At 42.6% G+C, this 23,008-nt stretch overlaps 1 protein-coding gene and 1 long non-coding RNA gene across 11 annotated transcripts in view; one reads left to right on the plus strand and one right to left on the minus strand.

Moving 5' to 3' along the window:
• Positions 1–13,338, plus strand: part of LOC121031750 (uncharacterized) — a 116,932-nt gene extending 103,594 nt beyond the window's left edge. Inside the window, exon 3 of the long non-coding RNA XR_005790870.1 lies at positions 13,291–13,338. This is a non-coding gene — a long non-coding RNA (uncharacterized LOC121031750). The remainder of the gene's footprint in view (positions 1–13,290) is intronic.
• NIN (ninein) overlaps positions 1–22,786 on the minus strand; it is a 92,113-nt gene extending 69,327 nt beyond the window's left edge. For 4 of the 10 annotated variants that reach the window (XM_040477094.1, XM_040477092.1, XM_040477099.1 and 1 more), the window contains exons 1-3: positions 22,710–22,785; positions 17,844–18,047; positions 6,962–7,043 (exon numbers count right to left, since the gene is read on the minus strand). In XM_040477094.1, the coding sequence (XP_040333028.1) occupies positions 6,962–7,043; positions 17,844–18,026 (265 nt within the window). In that variant the 5' untranslated portion in view covers positions 18,027–18,047; positions 22,710–22,785. Of the gene's footprint in view, positions 1–6,961; positions 7,044–17,843; positions 18,048–18,326; positions 18,434–22,709 lie in introns of those variants that run through there. The other 6 variants (XM_040477096.1, XM_040477095.1, XM_040477101.1 and 3 more) reach the window with 4 other exon arrangements.
• Between the last annotated feature and the right edge of the window lie 222 nt (positions 22,787–23,008).

Genomic DNA, 23,008 nt, shown 5'->3' on the forward strand with positions numbered 1-23,008 from the left:
ATGCTCTGTCTCTTTCTATCCCAAAAATAAATAAACGTTGAAAAAAAAATTTAAAAAAAAAAAAAAAAAAGACATCAGGAAAGCCCTTGAACATTATCTGCCATTCCTCCCGCCTCCCAAGGTGCTCCCTGCCTCTGTGGGAGGTCATCAGCAAGCAGGGTCACCATCCCACACTTCTGTGCATACACAGCCCTTTCTGGGGCAGCTGCTCACTGGCCACTCGCACGATGCTCCCAGCTACCCCTCCCTCTGCAGTCCCCACACAAGATGCATACATTCATCTAGGCGTTCAGTGAATGCAGTGACCGAATTTTAGGAGCAGTCTCCAGTCAATTCTTACCAATCTGAGTGGAAGTTTCTTGCTGGAACACAGGCACTTCAGGACACAAAGCTAATGGAATGGCTCTGATTAACCTTGCCTGGGAGGAAAGCTCTGAGGCTAAGGTCTGCACCCCACAAGGGTGCCCACGAATGGTGGATGGGTGTGGCTGGCAACCCCCGGGACTGAGTGGTCTGACTAGATGGTCTGTTCAGCCCTAAAGCAGTTCAAGATCAACAGGAAAAACTCTTTGAGTTGATAATGATGACAGGATTGTTTCCTTAGGCTTCTCCTAGAGATGTCAGCCTGCTGATCCCCATTGGAAGGTCATGCATGCATCTTGAGCCATTTTGGGGAAGAAGGCAGAGATTCACATTTCACTTAAGTGAATCCTCCCCTTTGTTCCAGGTTCAACTCAAAACTTATCTCTATCAAGTAACCGCTTGGCACAACCTTCATGGAACCTTTGCTTCTACGAATTCAGCACAACTCGTATTGTCGATAGCTCCTGACTTAATGGTCATGGTCACATTTTTCTAAAAGCATTTTACATGTTAGAATCACCTACCCAGCTGGACTGTAATGCTTCCCAGGGCATTCATGGAAAGAACCTGGGCTTTGATTCAAACAGACTTGGACTCAAACCCTCAGTTGTTAAAAAGATGAGGAGTACTTAATGTCATGAAGGCTTAGTCTACTTATCTGGAGGAAGAGAAAACAGGGGCTAGGTGGGACAAGGTCACTCTTCTGTCAGGTGGCTCCTGCCCTGGACGAAGACACACCCCAGTGAGTCCCCCCACCCAGACATCTGTGAGCCAGCAGTGGCTGGGGGGGCCGGTGGGCAGGACCAGTGTAGCCCCCAAACCCACAGCAAACTTTTCCGACCTCATTTTTTTTGTATTGGGCAAGATTAGTGGCACAAGCATAATGATGTTATCGAATCCGTCATCTCAGAAAGTGGAACCACCTCCATTTCATTCTTGCTCTAACTTTCTCTTCCTTGTCACCTCCTTCCCCTTTATCAATGGGGCTGATTGAGATGAGAGGGACACACCAATTTGCTATACTTCGTATCATTTTCATGTCCCTGCTTTGGAAATCTTCTCGGACTCTGGAGTGGAAATAAACTTAAAACATTGGTACAACTCCTTAGTAAACTGTTTTGTTCACATGAGTATTTTGGTTTTTGCACAACACATGCTTTTTTTAATTAAAGAAAAATTTTTTTAATTTTTATTTCTTTTTGAGAGAGAGAGAGAAAGAGCGTGCGCAAGTGGGGAAGGGGCAGAGAGAGAGGAAGACAGAATCTGAAGCAGGCTCCAGGCTCTGAGCTGTCAGCACAGAGCCCAACACAGGGCTCAAACCCACAAACCGTGAGATTATGACCTGAGCCGAAGTTGGACGCTTAACCGACTGAGCCACCCAGGTGCCCCAACACATGTATTTTTTTAAAGAATGCCTTCTTACCCTTAGTAAAAACAAAGTACATGCAAAATCATCATACTCTTCGTAAAATCATCACAAGTGTTCCATAGCGCACATGAATTGCTATTTGTTCTGTGATTACAGATGCAACACGATTTGTCTAACTATACATTATCAAATATTTATGCTTGATATAGATTTTTCCACTACTTTTTTCCCACTACTCTAAATGACTATCCTTATAGACACATCTTTGTGCACATACATAAATATTTCCACAGCATAAAAATCTGAGAGCTGCATTCATTAGCCAAAGGCATTTTTACAGCTTTTGGTGCCCATTCATTGTTTGATATGATTCCAATAAGATCTTACCATTTTGTATGACCACCAGTGGGCCTGAGTGTTTCCAATTCTCTCTTAACTTATGAAATGACTCCACTCCTTTCTTGATGGTGGTGATGGTAGTGGTTTTATTTTGCTTTTAACTTTTGGAAAAATTTTCTGGTCCTCAGCGTTAGCATCTCACAGACACCAGGGAAACAGGGAACTAAATCCTTAGTTATTTGAGTATTTTGTAACAACCAGAGAAAGAACAACCAAGCACAATGGGTGGGTCACTGGTGCCTATATCTCCTAAAAGCAGGGCCCTCAGTCAGACATCAGTGCAGGGCCCAAGGTCTCTAAAGACAGTTGCAAACACATATCTTTAATCGCTGCAAATTAGGGTCTAGCCCGGGGCCTGGCCAGAAGACCTGCTTCAGTGCACACTTGCTCAGTGAATGAAAAGTTATCTGTTTATTATATCTATAGCTTCTTCAAAGTGTAAGAAAAATAATGACATTAGGGCAGCTCCTGGAATTAAGAATTTTATTTTTAAAAAAATCACCTGCCCCATAACCACGCATAGTCTTATTTTCTTAACGATTTGGCTTTTCCAGATCCGAGTGTTCCCTCGCCAGTAAACAAAGGGAAGATTTTTACGTTAACCCTATCAGGGAAAGAAAGGGCTTCCTCCTGTATGATGCTAACATCTTCCACTGAACAGAAATCTAATGCGCGATGCATTGAACAAGGACAAAATCTCCGGAGAGCAGATCCAGACAGTATGCCGATGCCGTATAGCTTGGAGCCTGTGCCAGCATTTCCATCACAAAAATCCTATAATCCAAAGCCGCAGCAAATTGAATAAGTAACTAATAATTAGGTTTTTGCCCCTCTCTTATTCCAGGAAAATAATTTAAAAATTAAATTGTACACGTAGATAGGAAGGGATTATGTCACTGGTGATGTTAATCAGTTAGGAATTTATAAACAATTCCCTATATCCCCAATCCATTTTTCTGTCCTTATCTGAATGGCAGCAGTTTTCACTGTGGTGGTGGTGTTCTTAGGGGGAAAAAAAAGCTTTTTCCTAAGAGTCTTAGAATCATAAATTATCAGAGGAAAAAGATGCTACAAATCATCTAATTTGAAAAATCACGCTAATTTAAAAAAAAAGGAAACTGTACCTCAGAGATGTTATAAATGGCAGAACTCAAGTGTATGGAAATAATGACTTAATTCCATCTCCCCTCAAATTCTAAGATAGCTTCGTTTTTATTTATATATAACTGCCTTTTATTAGAGGAATATGAAGGTATGAAATCCACTGGGCATTTGCCCTTAGCAAGCAGAACCTTGTAATGTCGATTTATGTTAGGTAAAATCTGACAGAAAAGCAAAGCTAGCCTTTTCCATAAATTTAGATGTCATTTAGATATTCAGAGACAACACGACTCCATCTTGGAGCTGAACGGAGTTTAAGTATTTTCCAGTACAACTTCTTTCCCACATGAGGTGACCAAAGACCCCAAAGGTTGTGACATATAAAGCCACCCAATTAGAAAAGCAGAGCCAGTATTTTATCATTGCTGGCTCAGGGGCCTTTCCGCCATATCAAGCTGGATTTTCTATGGGATAGTCTGGTACAGCATCTGGTATAACTTAGAAAATCTTAGGTATTATAAAATTTCCACTCATGACCCATTCTGTTTCAAAGGCTATGCACTGTGGCCCTATTCTTTCGGTCACCTTCCACAGTTTAAGAGTAATCTTTTCTCTCAAAGTCTAGTTGGTCCATCGATTTCAAAAGACAAAACAAAAATAGCACAGGTCTGGCCCTTATTGTACAAATGTACAAGTACTGAAAAGCCAAATAATGCTGCAGACACAGGTATTTCTGTCACTAATGATCAGGTGAAACTTGTTTTTTTTCCTCCCCTTCTTGCTGACTCTGGCCACTTGTCAGAATCTTTTTGGCCATACTGCACTGACTGAGAACTGGGTTTACCCCCAGCTCATCCAACTGGGGGTTAACATGCTTCCTAGATTGGGGGAGTCCCTTGGTGAGCCCCTCAGCATCCTCCTGGGCCACCATCTGTGAGACTTCAGTTACGCAATGTGCCTCTTTGGGCCTCCAGGTGCTCACGATAAGCTGTCAGTGTTTTCTCCAGCCCTACAATCATACGGTCTATGATTTAGGTGATAGTTATCTTCATAAAGGGGAAGGTGGGGGTGAACTGAGACGGCCTCTTGATACTGCATTTGAGTCCGGAACCTTCTTTCTCTCTCACCAGCCAAGCCAGTCTGCCTGTGGGGGTTGAATCACATTTTAGAGTGGGTGGGAGCATGTTTCAGTGCAAAGAACTGCATGATCCCCGAGAACAACTGGAAAGGCCGGAGAGAGAGAGACGGGCAAAAGACAGAAAAAGCAGAGATGTCAGGAACAAAGCAGGGAATGTGGGAGGAAGCGCTGACTCGCTGCCTCCTCTGAGATAAAATGCCCTTTACGGCGCTGGCTCAATCCTAGATTTTATCCCACCAGGCCAAACATTAGGGAGGTCCCGTAAATGCTGGATACATTGCTATCGATAAGTACTCTGCCACTCCATCACACCGATCTGGGGCAGCTTTGTAACGAGGGTTTGCTACAGCCTACCCGAAGCATGTGGCACACAGCAAAACCATCGAGATCCCTTCTGGGCGCTGTCCTGAAAGACCCGTCCAAATTATGGTCTTGACCTCCACGGCAGCGGGGCACACACATAACTCTGAAACCAGCACCTGGAGCTAGCTTCATCAACGTTACTTCCCAGCTACTGGCAAACTAGGCCAGCCTTTGTCCGCCTCCTCATCCTATTATTTAGATCCCAGCACCGAACAACTCTAGGCGGTACCCTTCACATCTGGGGTCACCGTAAGTCTGTGCATTTATTATGACAATCTTCTGGCAGGTGACCATGCAGGTTTTGAAGAAAGGGCAGCCAAGAGGTCATGCGGACTAGTGTCAGAGTTGCCCATTCCAAACCGACATAAAAGCACATGACCAGCACCCAGAAGAACCACAAACTTAATGTTTATGTTACCGAGTTTATGTTACGGAGGCTCTTACTAACTAAAATGTGGAGATGTCACCAAAGCTCTAATCCGGGTCCCAAGATCTTGCGCTATTGTTATCAAGATGACAGACAACCTCATGGGGCGCCTGGGTGGCTCAGTCGGTTGGGCATCCGACTTCGGCGCAGGTCATGATCTCATGGTTTGTGAGTTCGAGCCCCGCGTCGGGCTCTGTGCTGACGCTTTGGATTCTGTGTCTCCTTCTCTCTCTGCCCCTCCCCAACTTGTGCTCTATGTCTCTATGTCTCTCAAAAAATAAATAAATGTTAAAAAAAAATGACCGACAACCTCAAATAAATAAAAATACCAATAAAATGTGAGACCTCGTAAGAACAAAAGCCCATGTTCCAGCAGTGGTCATCTACTGAAATTCTATTAGTAGTCTGGAAAATCTCCAGAAGGCAATAACCTCCCCCACAGGCTCACTGTAGGCTTCTAGAGAGCTCTGGCAAGCCTCAGAGTTGACGATAACCTTCCTTGGGGTGGTACTATACGCAGAAAGGGGATGTTCGATCCAGAACCCAAAACACCGGTAAACATAATGTTCACAGATATGACACAAATCTTGAGCATTCCAGAAGGTATGATGGAGAACTAGATCACCAGTGAAGATAAGAAATGAGTTCCCATCTGTGCTTTATCTAAATAGGTCACACTGAATGACTCCTTGTAGTGACAAAATGTTAATGATTTTTCCTCAGTCTCAAAAACTGGACTATATTTCTATGTTATCTTTTTTAAAATCAGGTTTTTAAAAATCTAGGTGTAATTCACATCGAGTAAATTTCCTTTTAGTGCACAATTCTGTGGGTTGGAAAAACTCATAAAATCTGTAACCACCACCATCATCAAGATGTGAGACAATTTCATCACCCCAAAAATCCCCTCATGCTTATTTACAGCAACCCCTATTTCTAGCCTGACAACCAATATTTGATAAAACTGGACTGTACCATAATACAAATATCAGCACTGCTTAGACTTTCCTTTAAATATTTACCATATTTCACCGACCCAAAACAGACAGACTGAAAGGCAGGCAGGCACACACACACACCCTAGATTTGAACACTATGACAGTAGGATATGTCCTACAATCAATGGCATTTTGCTATTTTAACTGGTAAAAACTTTTTCTTTTGGAGATACATAAAACGATGTCTTATAATCTACAGTGCTTTTTAAAAAACTAAGTGAAGTGTAATAGTAAGTTCTTTATTTTTCAACATTCATTCAATACTTACTATGTGTGAAGCCTTCTACTAGACACTGAAAACAGAAAAATGAAAACGTGGTCCTCAAAACTATCACTTGAGATATATGTTATCAATTATAATATATGATAATGTCTATAGCAAAAGGTTATCCACCTACTAAGTAAAATTATCTCTAAATTAGACACTCTTCTTCTTTCAGGCAAAATTCTCCCCCAACTCAGATCCTTCCGTGGACACAGGAAATAAGGATGAAGGTAGTACCATTCGGCTTCACTCTGCCCATTCTAGGAATGAGTTATTGCCACGCCATGTGACGTATTGCCTAGGAACAATCCAATTATTTCTTCCATAATACACTGTTGTGGTAGGGAAGCCTCATTTCAGTGTTCAACAGCTGCCAGGCTTTTAGGATAACATCAGAAGACAAGTCACTCAAAATAACTCAATCTGCAAGAGGCAGATGCCCCAAATCTTTCACAGACATGCTTCAAAGTCCCCAAATTCTTCCCCGGGCAATTTTTAAAGGGGAGTGTAGAGAAGAAAAGTTAGTGAGTGCCCTTACCTGATTCTTGAAAGTGTTCTTCATTTGACAGAGTTCTAGACAAGATAAGTATTAATGCTTCTTTAAATTGGTCAAAATGCACCTAAAAATAAACAATTAAAAATGAGTTCAAAAGAGTTTCCACAGCCTTAAGGACGCAAATCCATCTTCAAGGTACCAGAACCGTTTGTTAGCATCCTGACAGCCTTGAAGTGAGTCACAAACAGCTTTTGTTCTCTTTTCTTCATTTCTCTGAAGCACTGAAGGGAAAAGTGGGCTGATCATTTCTGACACCCCCGGGTCGTAAACCCTAACATCAACATCAATATTTATTCAACCCCGAGGGGTAAAGCTAGATAGCAAAACCCTCTTTATACACTCAGAAAAAGATACGTTTTGAACTCAACTCCTTTTATTTTTCTGAACAAGACCACAACAGAAAGATGTTAGGTTAGACATTAGGAAAAACTTCCCAAGTAAATGATCCATTGTAACAATGCCCCAAAGATGCTTTCATCCCTGAAGACATTCTAGAAGAGGGTGAGCTATCATCTGAGGGTGACTTGAATACAGTCTTGCCTGAGGCAGGTATATAGTATTTATCTCCTAAGGCCCCTGTGACTCCATAAACAAATAGAAATCAATAGCAAACCCAAAGAATAAAAGAACCTTGGGAAGCTTTGTCTTGAATTCTTAAAAATACAATTACCTTGATAGAAGGATGAAAGAACATGAGTTTTATTTAAGTAAATATTCAGTTAGAATTGGGGAAATACTTTGGTTAAAGGGGTAAAACAGTTTTCTTGATGGCCAAGTGTATTCTTCCATAATTTAAATTTATGTGACCTCACCGTGGGGTAGAAGGGAAAGATGGTATTCCTTCTCACAGTAATTCTAGTTCGATGATGTGGCACCTATTAACACAGAAGCCTATACATAAATTCAAAGTTGGTAAATTTGTAATTTGTGCCGCTAAGGGTCTCTTTGGACACCGTTACAAAACATTGTCTAGAAGTTTAAATATGAGTGACAGATAAAAACCACTTGGCGAATTATACTGGGAAAAGTAGCAAACCTCATTAGTTATCTAAACAATGGAGGAAAAAATCCTATGTCTTATCTATGCAATTTACCATACTGTCCCACAGTAGGTATGATTTTTCTACCACAACCATTTTGATCACTCCAAATTACTTTCCAAAATCATCTCCCTTTAGATGGTATAGACTAAAAATCAGTATACCCTATGGAGCCAGAGCAGAAATCCGCCAAGGGAGGCAGGACATCTGCTAGAGAGCCAGGGCCGTGCAATCAATGAAAAGGTGAAGACACTGCAGAAATGTAAGCGATACTAATTAGGGTTCACAGCAGACAAATCACTGCAGAGCCTGCAGGAGGAGAAAGGGCCAGGTCCTGCTGTTGTCCCAAAGTCAGAGTACGGGCTTCAGGCACTGTGGCATCCTGGCTCCCGTTCCCAGGGGCAAGGCCATCTTCCCAAGCAGCCAGTTCAAAACCACACAGACCCAAGGGCTCTCCTGCCCATGGACATTGGCCAGGCATTTACTACTTCCTACTGGAACCATTCCTTCCTCACAGTGGGGCGGGGGGCAGGAGGAGGGTTGGGGTTCAGGCTCTGTACTGGAGCCAGCTGGGTCCAGGTTCCGACCCTGCCTCAATCACTTACTGCCTGCTGTGAACTGGCTAAATTACTATACCTCTCTGAGCTTTAGTTTGTTCATATAGAAAAATGGGGATCTCTAACAACTAAAGTTTAGGACTCATTCAGCAAATATTTATTGAGCAGCTGCTATGGGCCAGGCAATGTCCTAAGCCCTGCTGACAGAGCAGTGAACAAGAGTGACAGAGACCTTGCCGCCGTGGAGTGCATGTTCTCAGGAAATGTCACAGGGGGTCCAGGCAGCCACTGTGTGAAAAGCATTGCATGCCTTTTATGTTATTTACAGTAACACCTCCCTCACAGAGGCATTAGGAAATCAAAATGAGACTTACATAAGGGGTCTAGAACTTCCAGGGTAACTTATCAACTACTCGGTAAGTGGTAGTTAATACTCTAATAGCTATATGGGGTGACTGTTTCTCCTGCTTTACAGATAAATGGCTACATTTTCAAGCAAAGCAACTGGCCCTGAAAGTGACCGTGACAGCCAAGTGGCAGTGGCGGAGGTGACAGCAGGGATCTTGCCTCCCCGCCAGTATCTGGGCAGTTGCCCAACATCAGAGAAGCCGATCCAATTTGCTGTGCTTAGGGACCTCAGCTTGGGGTTTCTCCTCTCTTAGGACAGTGATGGGAATGACTTGAATGAAACCTTGGCCTCTCCTTGACACAGTTATGAGTTGAACAGAAAAGGGAAGTGCTTGCCTTGAGAACTTCAAGTCCTATCTACTTCACCTCTGGGTCTCTGCTGGGTCTGGGCTTTGAGAGAGGTTATTGGATCTTGTCCCTACATAGTTCAATTCAGGGAGTATGGGCCATGAAGGTCACCAGGAGTCTATGTACCTCAATTTCTCACCCTGAGAAATGACCAAGATACCTACAATCTGGACGTTGATTCTCATCAACTTCCAAGACTTTGTTACACCATATTTAAGGGATAGTTAGCCTCATACAAACAAACCGACCTTTGAGACAGTAAAACCTCATTTATATGGAGATGGCTTATCAGACAATCAAGCAGCAGACAACTGGAAAACAAAGAAGTGATGTCCAAAGCTGAGGAAGGCATGGAAAAGCCCATACACTCTGCTCACAGAAAATGCTACAGAACCAGCTCTGGAGCTATTTATTCTCACTCTACCTGATTTATTATAAGCTTATTTTCCTGCTTCCCAGACAACTATAGATTAGAAGCAGCAAATAAGACACAGGAGCACTCTGAGGTGAAGTACTAAGAGAAGTAACTACTGACATCTTGGGATTGAGTAAAGACGTTAACTATCTTTCCTCAGACAAAAATACAGTTTTTAAACTTAAAAAACCATGGGGCGCCTGGGTGGCGCAGTCGGTTGAGCGTCCGACTTCAGCCAGGTCACGATCTAGCGGTCTGGGAGTTCGAGCCCCGCGTCAGGCTCTGGGCTGATGGCTCAGAGCCTGGAGCCTGTTTCTGATTCTGTGTCTCCCTCTTTCTCTGCCCCTCCCCCGTTCTTGCTCTGTCTCTCTCTGTCCCAAAAATAAATAAATGTTAAACTTAAAAAACCTTGTCTTAAAAACTCTACCAACTGTTAGAGAAGACATACACTAAAAAACCTAATAGGCTGGGGTTATTTATTTAGTGTTGAGAAAAGTATCTATGTGCCACAAAACAAAGGCTGAGAGTATTGCTCTTATAATGTAGACAAATAACTGATAGACCAAGAAGATTTTAAATGATCAAGAATAATATTATGCTGGGGCACCTGGGTGGCTCAGTCGGCTGGGCGTCCGACTTCGGCTCAGGTCATGATCTCGCAGTTTGTGGTTTCAAGCCCCATGTTGGGCTCTGTGCTGACAGCTCGGAGCCTGGAGCCTGCTTTGGATTCTGTGCCTCCCTCTCTCTCTGCCCTTCCCCTGCTCATGCTCTGTCTCTCTCTCTCTCTCAAAAATAAACTTAAAAAAAAAAAAAAGAATAATCTTATGCTGTTTAATATCCTCTTTGACAGGGCAAAACTTTAACAAAATGTTTGCAATCCCCAAAGGTTATGTAAGACTGTTACTAAATGGGGTAAGAGATGCTGTTATCAGAAAATTGCATTAATGTAGATCCTGGATAACACTAGATGAGTGGGTGTATTATTGCAGGTTCCTTCTTTCCTGGGCATTTGGTCATTTGGATCTCACAACATCCACATGAGCCAGGTAAGGCAGGCATCTGCCCTTGGAATTGAGGCGGCAGAGCACAAAAAAGGCATGGGCCTTGCTGGTGGCCTCACGTCTTGAAGTTTTGGGGTTGCCTGGTGAACCCAGGACTTCTGACTGGAGTCATCAAAGCCTGGCAGCCCTCCTGCCCTAGACCTGCTTCACTCTCTGACCTCTCAGGGAAATCCCTAAACTGCCCCACATCAAATCCCCAACTTTACACAAAGCCAGTGTAAAACAGTGCACTGGGGCTCCAGGGGGTGAAAGGTCAGGAGGAGAATCTTGAGTGTGGGAGGGGAGAAGAGGAAAGAAGAGAGGAAAGTTGATTAGCACTTACAAGATAGAAGCTGGTGAGTGCTGTGAGAGACACAAAGACAAGCTGGAGAGACCATTTTTATGACATTTGGCTTCTCTGAGATATTCACAGGCAGAGCTTAACAGTTTCCAAAACAGACCTACTGAATCAGCCATTTTTTTTTTAAAGAAAAAGGGGCTATAAAAGACTAAACTTGATTAACTCAGAGGTTCTTCATAATCTAACAGTGTCTATCTGATGGACCTCTTCCCCACACACACACACACACACACACACACACACACACCCAGAAATCCAAAAACAAAAACGTGGCAAGCTGATCAAAACAACTGGAGCAGCCTTAAGTCTTAAACCGATCTTATTTTCCCTCCTGCCAGGGCATAGAGACACTGGACCCTCCACTTTAAATAACAGTAAATTCCACATCTTCCAAGAAGACAGTTCTCTAATAGAGGCAGGTGACTGCTATTTTCTGACAATGCTCATGAATACTGATGTGGTGGAAAAGCCCCTTAGGGCACATCCCAGAACCAAAACGTTAATAAATGCCCTCTATTGTAAAGAAATGTGCATCAGCGGGCTCACTAAGTTCAGTAACTGGAATTTGTAAGTACCATTTTTCTCTCCAAGGGAGCTTTACTATTGCATTACGTTAAAAGTTAGAAATCGTCACAAATATACAATGCAATTAAACCTCACACAGTAACAAGCCTCCAAGCCATGCTTCCCCTGGTTGGCACCCCCTCATTTGAATAATAATTGCTGCCATTCATTTTACAAGCATTCCTATATCTTGTATGCCTCAAAGGACAGTTTGCAGCAATGGGAAAATTACATGACAGACTAAAAACACACATGACATTTACACTAAATTAATGGGAAGACTAGTCAAATCTGATTTTTTTTGTCATGTGTCACCAGCACATAATAGAAATTCACATCATCTTTCCTTTCCAAATTTCATACGAATGCTTTTTTAGAAACATAATTTGCCTTTCCGACAAAAATAAAGTAAGTATCACATAAGAAAAAAACGTTACTTCAAACCGCACACACAAAAAAACGGCAACAGGAAGTAGAATAAGGAACCTAACGTTACATAAAATCATCTTACACAATCATGGAGATCAAATACATAGTTTCCACATGTATGCAGTACAAACAGACCCAGGATGAGAAACTCAAGCCAAGTGTTGAACCAAGTGATCTTATTAAATGAGACAAAGCCCCGTGTAACTATCATCACACAGAGGAGGTTCATATCTAGCAATACACAGGGAAACTGATGGAAGAACACTCAAAACATTAAATGCTAGCTGAATCGCGTAGAGAAATATGGACTCTTCAGAAGGACACAGTGCAGGAAAATGATGTTTACAGCATTATTCAAAAGAGAAATGATACAAAGAGATGTCATTTCATTAAGAAAGAAATAGTTGTGAAATGTTTTATTCTAGTAAAGCATTCAGATGATTTTGGTCATTTACTATAGATAATGTGGACAGGGGCAATGTGGAGAGGGGCAAGCCCAATGCCCATCATAAAAGGCAAGTCCACGGGACACGTGGGTGGCTTAGTTGGGTAAGCGTCCAACTCTTGATATTGGCTCAGGTCATCATCTTGCAGTTTGTGGGTTTGAGCCCCACATCCGGGGCTTGGGATTCTGTCTTTCTCTCTGTACCTTCCCCACTCACTCTCCCTCTCTCTCTCTCTCTCAAAATAAATAAACTTAAATTTAAAAAAAAAAAAAAGACAAGTCCAAACCTAAAGCAACTGTATGAAGTCATACTCCAAGACTGACCCAAGGGGACCCACCTACAGATGGAGATGGATGCAACCATCGCCACACAGAAGAAGTTTCTAGCAAATCCATTCTCCACTCCTAGCCATATAGGGCTAGAAAGGGGCAAGAATCAGTACTTGAATCCAGGTCTGACTTCAAAGACTGTGCTCTAATATTATACTGTCTTGATGTGGCAGTAGTGGTGATGAGAGGGGCGTGGAGAATGAGATTCATTCTTGCATATCTGGAATCCAAGGAGGCTGTGAAAACGTGTATTCAAACTCAGGGATGGGGAAATCTGGGTTCCTATCCTGCTGCTGCTTCCACTGAGTTGCCTGACCTTGGATGGGTCAATGTACTTTTCCAAGTTCTCTTTCTAAGGTTTCTTTGTCATACAGGTCAACACTGAAGTCTAAAATCTGTGATGGACACAAAAGAATGGTAAGTCCCCTCTGTCCAGAAAAGACGTTACTCATAAGAGTATCAGTGGAATACTGCAGAAATCGGATCAGCCTTCTGGACCATACTTTCTCCAGAGAAAGAGACAGTCATTACTGAAATAAAGCAGGTAGAAGAGAACAGTCTTTCAGCACTTTTTCCCACCTCTCGTTGGGAGCCAAAGATCTTCCCATCAGACTAAATACCTCTGAGAGGCTCAAGGTTCACAGCATGTAAAACCAAAGTTAATTTTGCAATAAGTCTGACAACAAAGTATTAATACAGAAGTAAATCTTGCAGCCTCTTAATCAGATTCTCTTCTTGTCCAAAAATGGGAACCACAGACCCTTAGGAGTTCAAGTCAACCTTAACAGAGATGGTTGTAAAAGAAAGGAGTGATGATCTACACAGGGTCATAAGACAAAATGGGAATCAGAAAATATCCCTCACCATTTCAGGTTAAACTATGGTGGCTAAACAGTAAGATACAGGGGCGCCTGGGTGGCGCAGTCAGTTAAGCGTCCGACTTCAGCCAGGTCACAATCTCGCGGTCTGGGAGTTCGAGCCCCGCGTCAGGCTCTGGGCTGATGGCTCAGAGCCTGGAGCCTGTTTCCGATTCTGTGTCTCCCTCTCTCTCTGCCCCTCCCCCGTTCATGCTCTCTCTCTGTCCCAAAAATAAATAAACGTTGAAAAAAAAAATTAAAAAATAAATAAATAAAAAATAAACAGTAAGATACAGCAAAGGTCCAGACATTTAATAAGAGCAATGAGAAATGTTTCCACCATTTCCTCCAATGCATTCAAAAAGCCTCAGATCAATATGAAACAGGAGGATGAACACCAGGTAGTTATAAATAGACACTATTTGATGATCAAGTGTAATTTTGCACACAGAGAACAAGTCCAAATAATCACTGCCAGAAAGTACTTCTGTATTTCTGATTTACTTTTCGAATGGTTAAAATATGTATAAGAGAAGGAAATTTTAAAAAGCTTTTAATGAACTGGAAACAAACAAGCAAGTCTACCATATGAAATTAATCACGATATTTATAAAAGACTCCCCCAAGCACTTTAAAATGAAAGATGGGAAATCTGAGTTTAATTATATATTTGTAAAGCTATTAGATCTTAAAACTAAAAATTTCAAAGCACCTTTGATGAACAAAGTCCACACACCTATGGGACTCTTTGGAAGCCACTGGTAAGTTCTGCTACCAGGTGGCCTGTTTTGATTCTAAAGAGTGCCAAAGACATAGAACACTTCAGCATCCAGGTTAGTATCAGCAAGTATAGAAGGAAACGCCTCAGAACCTCAGGGGGCTATTTTGTCTCAAAGTTGTTATATTCCATAAGTAAAGGAAAATGCATTTTTAAAACTATATTAATAACACCTTCAATAAAACCAAGGTAAATTATACTTCTGTCCTGATTACTAATAAAGGAGAAAGGCATATGAGAACATTTCATTTCTAAGAAACAAAAAGACCAGGAAGCACCTGTGGCCAATATCAATTGCTAGGATGAAAACTTGGTTCAATTTAAGAGCTAATGCTGCTCTGTTTTCTTCTATGTTTGTAGTATGTATTTGCTCCCAGGACTATTCACCTGCCAGGCACATTACCCGACCAGACTGTAAGTTCTTCAGTGTCTTCAGGAGTCCCTTGTCTTGGGCTCCTACCCACCTGACAGGTGCTTCACTGATGACAAAGCTATGGATGGAGCTCTTTTGATTATGTAGCAGGAAACACCTTACCAGCAGTGTCCTGCCTTCCTTCAAATCAGTGATCCACAATCCTCAGGCATTGCAAACACTTACATAGTAAGCACTATGCTCAGGGGAATATGGCTTCAAGTTATAAAGCAAGATCAGACAGATGAATTGAAAGGGTTGAATGGCCTAGTAGCAAAATGGTGTGAAAATGGCAAGTCAATTTCAGTTACTTTCCTTAACAACTGTCAAAAGAAACATTAGGCTTAAAAAAGAAAAGCCAAGAATTCATTACAGATGGATTTTAAAATAAAAAATAAACAGAAAATATTCATATTGAGGAAAACAATGCATTTTAGCTTATTCCTTTTTCAAGAAAAAAAAAATGACCAATTCAGTCCAATTCCAATAAAGGTAAACTTGGAAGTTTTGTTTCATTTAAAAATTACACTCATTAAAATTTAAAGATACATTTGAACCCTAGGCATGCAGGAAACTGTTGGATACTACTGTATCCAAAAACCAATTTAATGGAAAACCTTAGTCTATGATAAACATAAATAAGTTGCACAGACTAGCAGAATGCCTAACATGTAGGACACACACAATATATATTTGTTGAATTAATGACTATATTTAGATTTGTCATGCTACTATTTCTTTCTCCTTGTTAAACCAAATTCCTAAGCCTTATACATTTTTCTACAATTACCATCTAAAGAGAAGAAAGATGATTGGCATTGAAAACAACTTACAATTTTACAACTTACAATCCGTACTCAACATCTCAAGAAGGTGTTAGCACTTAGAATTCTTCAGCAAATTCTAAGGAATTTTTTCCTTATAACTTAAAACTATAGACTATATAGAATATCTTAACAGCATATGGCCAAGTTTATGTGATCATCTGAGGAGAATAATTCAGTTTCATAAAAAATGCAAATCGAACGGTAGTGCATTAATTCATGCCAACCCTGCTCTCAAGACAGTCACCAGAGACCTCCCACGTGAAATCAATATGCATACATCTATTTAACTTTTATCACTGGCTCACTAAGTAAATATCAGGCTACAGACCACTTAGGTATTCATTATTCACAGGCAAATAGCAAACGTAAAAAGCAGGCTGATCGTGTCAAGTTGTTAACAAATCAATCGATAACTGCTCCCCTGTTTTAGTTTGCTGAACGAGGGCAAAGATGTACAACATCTGGAGCAAACTGTGTAAGTGCTAAGGTACAATCTGTGCACAGCAGAGGGATCTGTATTTATGCTGATGCGGAGACAACCTCTCCAGGAACCCTTAGGTTGTATCTGTTCTTCTCAGGCTTTAATAAGCACCGAAACACATCCACTCTCGGTGCTATTCCTTATACAACAAAAGGGCTGAGATCCCCAAGGACCACAGTAGTGGGAAACGCTACTCCCTTAGCTCCCCAAGGTGTCTGAGATGGAGACAGAATGAAAACACATTTGAGCGCGTTACATGAATGAGGAACAAATGATTTCATCCTCAAACCTCCCAATTCTATGACTTTAGCAGCAAGATTTTTAGCATTTTTTAGGGAACCACATGTTTTCACAGGCAGCTAATCCCTCCCCCAAGAGTGGCCAAGAATGGGTTTCACTTTCGTAAAACAAACAACAACCTCACATTTTTTTTCTTTAAGTGTGAACCCTGATAAACATGATGTTCATAGTGCCAAGCCCCTGGGAATAGCATCCTTTGTACATTAATTTCAGGGTGATCACTACTCCCATCTGTCTCCTGTCACAGACAGTCAATACATCCTACTGTATCTGAGGTCACTTATCCAACTTGTCATCTAAGAGACAGCGAAAATGAAATCAAGAAAAAGAAATTCAGTCACGGGAATAAAGTTGAGCTTCATGACTCCTTCCTCAATTTACACATGATAAAAACCACTGTCTACAAAGCATCATCAATGACAACAGAGCTCAAAAAGCAATGCCCATTTCTTCCTCTCATCCATTCCAAAAATCAGCAGCAAGACTCAACTCAAAACCATACAAATGATGCTCTTAATTATAATTACAAAAATTGAAGGCAATATGAGGTCAAGACAGATCAAACACCCTTTCCACTAACAGCAGGAGGTATATAAAAAAAAAAAAAGGCCCCTTCTCACTTCCTACTCATTTCTGTCACTTGATCTGTGGGGACAACATGACTATTTGTTGTCAAATGCAGAAGTTAACATCGGCATACATGCATATCCCTGCTGGAAGCAAGTCCTGCTGGGTTTTAAATGAACCTGCACTGTATTTACTTATCCTCCTGTCTTATTTCCTAGGTGAAAGGTTTAATTAATACTTCACCCCAGAAACACAAGAAATAGCTTTATTGGGAGTAAAAGTCATAACAGCAATCTATTCATCCTGTGAGCGGCAATTTTCTTGCTACGTTTTCTTTCTCTTCGAGGGAAATCTCAGTCCCCTCCCTCTGCCCCAACGATGAACAGAGAGTCCCCAAAATGATCCACAATGAACAAGAGTTGGAAAACATGCTCTTATTGCCTCTTTTCCCTCTCTCTTCATCTGGGAAGCTCAGGGCACATCTTTATTCCAGAGCACAAATTCAAGCGGGCCCTCACCACCTGAGCAAACCACACTGCCGGGTCCCACCCATTACATTTTTTCTGTTTATCAGGTTAACAGCTAGGGGCACACACAGTCAGGATGTTAGAAGCAAGTTGCAACACGCGTGCTCTGCACCCCACCCCCACCCCAGACAGAAGCTGCACCCACTTCCCGCTGTCTGCCTTCTCCCCCAGACCTTACCCTGCCCAAGAGGTTGTCCTGAAGCAGCGTCTCCTGGAGCACTGGGGCCACCTCCTCCAAGCTCAACATGTGGCAAAGGTCGGTGAGTTCCTCCTGTCCCAAGGACCCGGTGCCTGTCGTGTCAAAACTGTCAAACAGCTCCTTGAGTCGGGCCTCATGCTGGTCCTGCTCCACCTCATCCATCCCATAGCCCACGGCGCTCACCTGTGTGCGACAGAGACAAGGGCGGGTGGTGGCAGCCCGGGAGTCCTATCCCTGCCCTCGCCAGCCCCTTGGAAAGGTTCTGTACGTCCTTGGCCCCTGATGCTGGTCCATGAGGACCTCGGTGGAGGCAGGCAGGAGAGGCGATGCTGCACCCTCACCCCTCACCCCACCCCCAGCAAGACCTCAGGTCTCTCCAGGAGCCAGCCCTGGCCGGCCAGGTGCCCACACAGGCACTCACACCAGGGCCACAGCTACACAGGTCACTCAGGGTAACGTTACCAGAATGAGGGAGTCTCCTCTCCTGCCTGGTCCTTGGGCAGGTGGCCAGTCTCAAACTCAAGACTGAAAGCGCTTCTCTATCAGCTCACGAGCCCCTGGACGTACAGAAGGTGAAAGGCCACTTCTGACACTCCGTCCTTTCAAACTAACTGTTAGCACCAATATAGGCTGCAGGGCCCAAGCTGTGAGGCAAGTTGGCGAGCTCCAGACCACCTGCCCACATGTCGCAAGCCACCGCTGTGGCCACGCTATCTAGTTCCACTTGGCTCAGCCTAGATGCCCCCCATCACAGTTAGCATGGAGGCTTGCAGCAAGAGGCACTAGATGAATATGTCCGATACAACACAAAACCACCTCCCTGTTTACATGAGACACAATGCCTTTTACACAAGTTCCCCCAAAGGCAGTGCAATTAAACTTCACTGGTGCAATTACGTGAGGTGTGACAGGAAGGGTATTCCCTGAAGCTGGCTTTAGTCCCTGGGGGCTTTAGGCAATGCCTAATTGCCTAGAGAAAGGGGAAAACACTATTCCAACCTTTCAGACTATGAGCTTCAGAGGAGCCACAGACCATATGAATCATACAGTGTCTCAGGGAACCTCCATTATCCAGACCACCTCATGTCTGTGCACATGGTTAGTCTGTCTTCCTTCTTTTCAACCCCCAACCCCAGGCTTCCCATTTCTCCACCTTCCATGGGATCAATAAAAACACAGGCTCATGATTAACTCAGAATCACTTCTGCTAAAAACAGACATCATAAAATTCTAGGTACCTCATATTTTAAGAGTGAAATCTGGGGGTTTCTTTGGTTGCGCAAGAATTCATTTTTAATGTGTTGGGTCTTCTGATGAGAGCCTGAAATGCGCACGTCTGAAGCTACCTTCACCATGACGCAACGGAAGCCAAACACAACCTAGACCCCTGAGACAATGACCTCAGCCATCTAAACCAGGCTCTCAGCACCAGCCCCTTGACTATAAAAAGCAGCACTTTCAAAAAATATATTTATCTTGCCCATATATTTTTTTTACTGTGATAAAAAATACATAACGTGAAATCTAACCTAACAAAAATTTATTAACAAAATTTTAAGCGCGCACAACCGTCTTCTTCACTAAACGTGCACTGTTGTACAGCGGATCTCTAGAATGTTTTCATCTTGCGTGACTTTGTACCCACTGTAGAACAACTTCCCATTGCCCCCTGCCCCAGCCCCCGGCAAACATCATCCCAGTTTTCAAAGCAGCACCTTTAACAAAAGCCCTGAGTAAGAAAACTCTCTAACTCACGGGCGATGTGCATATAGCAGATGGGCAACACGGGCGACACACCAGCTCAGGTGTTGAACGTGGCCAGAACTGTAAATGAGAGAGGCTTCCATAACACATCAGTGCTGCTCTAGGCTGTGCTGTTTTCTTCCCACAGGCAGCTGTCCAAAACATTACAAGCTAAAATGCAACCATGACCACCTGGAGTTTCAGCACAATGAGGTAGACTCAAGGTGTTTTCAAACAGCTCGGCCACTACTCAAGGCCACTACTCAGTTCGTACTGGGGCCGCTCATTAAGGCAAAGCAGCACCATTTAGGTCCAGGCTCCTGGTCTCGGGGTCTTTTAATTCTCAGCTTTTCTATTACTAAGGTGCTGTCGGTTCTGGCTGCCTTCCCAGGATTGGTCTGTTGGGTTAACTAATCACCATGCAAATGTTTTCAAAATAAGTTGAGAGTGCGATATAAACATCAGAGCATCAGAAAAGAAACACCAAGGTGTTAAGCGAAGCCACAGAAGTTAGGAATTTAGACAAGACCAATGCCTGGCTAATGAGACTCCGTTAGAGTCTGTCAGTTTGTTGTCGCCTAGGATCTGAGACTCCCCAGGGGCCCTGGGATTTTCAAGGTTGCAGTGACTCTCAGACTCACTCTGAATTTTACAGTCCCCTGGGCTCTACATAATCTGACCAACTTCATAAAAGGCAGACAATTCCACTTTTACTTGATTTTGCATATTAAAAAAAAACCCTCAAAAGTGAAAGAATTCAAAAATTTCCCCTTTTTATTTTTAAGGCATGGGGATTGGTTCATTGAGATCAATGAAAGGGGACCATAAAACTCATAATGTACTGAGAAGTCCTGATCTCATCCATGGCTTTGGATTCAATAAGCTATCATGCCCTGCTCTTTGGGAGGTCATTGGATTTTTCACTAAATCAAATCTCTTTCATTTCACAGCACCTTTCCTTATTTATCTCTTTTTTTTTTTCATTTCCCTCCTTCCCAAGACGCTATGCTTTGGAGAACATTCTTTTGACTGGAGGGGGAAAACAGCCTCAACCCTGTGGAACAAATGAGCATACGGAAACATCCAGAAGATGTTACATATGGTGACAAGTTGTCAGTCCTCGTTTGGCACAGAGTGCATTCTTTTTTTCTGGTTGATATTATTCCCCAAATGTTCGTGAGTAATTTCATGTGCAAGAATTTTTTTTTCTCCCTGCTTGGCATAAATTTCCGTAAGGACAAGGTCCACAACTTATTTCTTTTATATCCTCCCCCAAATGCATAGCACAGTCTGTTCCTCACACCAGACACTGACTCAGTGTAGGGAGATTCCATGAGTGGAACCTTACCCTGAATGAGTGATGAAATGAGCCTATGAAGATTCTGAAATGCCCTTTCTTCCACAAGCACACCTCTCCTTCCCCCATCTGACCCCTTTTGTCAAAGGCATTTTCCATCTTGGATATCACTAAGCAGAACCAGAAAGCCAGAACCCACTGCCAACCTGTAGCATCTAGAACTGTCCGGAGTTTGATTAAGGAGTTAGTAATTAAACCAATGGATTCATAAACTTCGGCTGTAATTTTTTTTTTTTTTTTTTGAGAGGGGTGGTTATAGGATGTGACTTTGGAAGAGAATCTGTACTAAACCACTGTCCCAAGTCCCCTTGTTTATAGAATGGGAATAATAATACCCATCTGGAAGGGCTGTCCCGAGGGTTAAAGATGGCAAGCAAGTGAGAGGATGACCCCAGAAAAAGTTGATACAAGAGGGGAATTGAGACAACCACCAAGAAGATACTTGTGACTGACAAAGGCAGGGTGAACTGAAGTCAAGCAGCCCTAGATCTGCTTTCAGAGAAGCAAAGCGGGAGCTGCGGAATGCCATTGGGAGAGCAAGAAAGCACAGGCCAGGTATTATGTATACAAACGCTGTTATATCACTAAATGGTCAATGGTGGCAGGTAAGGCTCAGGGCTTCTTCCACTTTTAAAGGCAGATTATTGATAAATTTAACATCAATCAAAAGGAGAAAGGCTGAAATATTGTTGGGAGTTAAGAAGAAACTTTTATTTTTTTTTTAACTCCTGAACATCTACCTAAGTCTGGCCTATGTTGAGTACTTTACATAAATGATCTCATTTAATCCTTCTAATTCTTTAAAGTAGACACCATATTCCCATTTAAGATGCAGAAATTGGGGCTTGGCAAAATTAAGCAACTTCTCCAAGGATACGGTGCTAATATGGGGATGAAGTGGAGATCAGAACTCTGGTCTGACTCTAAATTATACTATCTCTCAGTCCTGTGGATGCACACAGAACACATGAACAGGACATCACTGGCAAATCACTTATCTCCACCTTTCTGTGTTAATCAGCTAACCACTAAAGTCCCAGAAACCACCGCGAAAACCTGATGGCCACAAACCCCTCCAAGTTGGAGTGGGGAAGGATGGGGTTTCTTCCTCCCTACCTCTCTTAATCCACTTACTGAATAATTACAAGGCACTAGAGAGGTATGGAATGAGCATTCTCTTTTTTCCAAAGCAGTTTTGGGATTTAGGGCAAAGAAGAAATAAAATTTTGTATAAAAATGACCACGGAGAGTTCCATATCTTCAACAGTGGGCACAGTACAGAAATTGATAATTGTTAAATTACTTCCTCAAAATGCTTAAGTATGTCTGGTCTGTGCAATCAATGCTTTCCATAGTTTAAGTCTACCTATACCCACCAGTGACAGAAATCTTACTCAGAGATGCGGAGAGCTGGGCTTTGAGTAATAAACCCTCCTTCAAATTGCCAAGAATAACTCCAGTTTCATAAAGCCTCCCACAGGTCGTGGCCCCTCTTCGCCATCTACTTTCCCAATCAAATTGACAGAAGCCTTTACAATTCCTTTGGAAAAGAACGGTCGGTGCAAGCAATATTTTGGAGTTTTAACTAAGGATGGTTAAATAAGAGGCAAATGCACCGAGCCATTAATCACAACATTTACCACCCAATAACCACCCATAATGAGAACTATTTGGAACAGTTTCCTTCCAAATAACTCCAAACAAGGCTGCCAAAATGTGCAGACCCTGACGGGTATGGCCATTACCGATCTGTGTCCTTGCGCTCCACTTGGCAACCCCGGCTGATGAAATCAGGGCCAACTGGGCCTGGAAAAGACATAGGTGGAGGTCCAGCTGGAATAATGAAGTCCCCAACATAAGGCCAACATGAAGTGGATACATGAACTTATGAACTTTCCAGCATCCAAGGTACACAGAAAGGAGCTTGTAAGAATGGCACCCCAGCCAAAGGGGACGTCTGTTCTGGGCCAGAGGGAGTGAAAAAGGGACAAAGTCTGGCAAGGGAAAACCAAATAATAAATGAGCACAATGCCAGAGCCCCTCG

Source organism: Herpailurus yagouaroundi, unplaced genomic scaffold (genome assembly GCF_014898765.1).
Source record: "Herpailurus yagouaroundi ecotype Mexico unplaced genomic scaffold, PumYag 141, whole genome shotgun sequence".
Classification (NCBI taxonomy): Eukaryota; Metazoa; Chordata; class Mammalia; order Carnivora; family Felidae; genus Herpailurus; species Herpailurus yagouaroundi.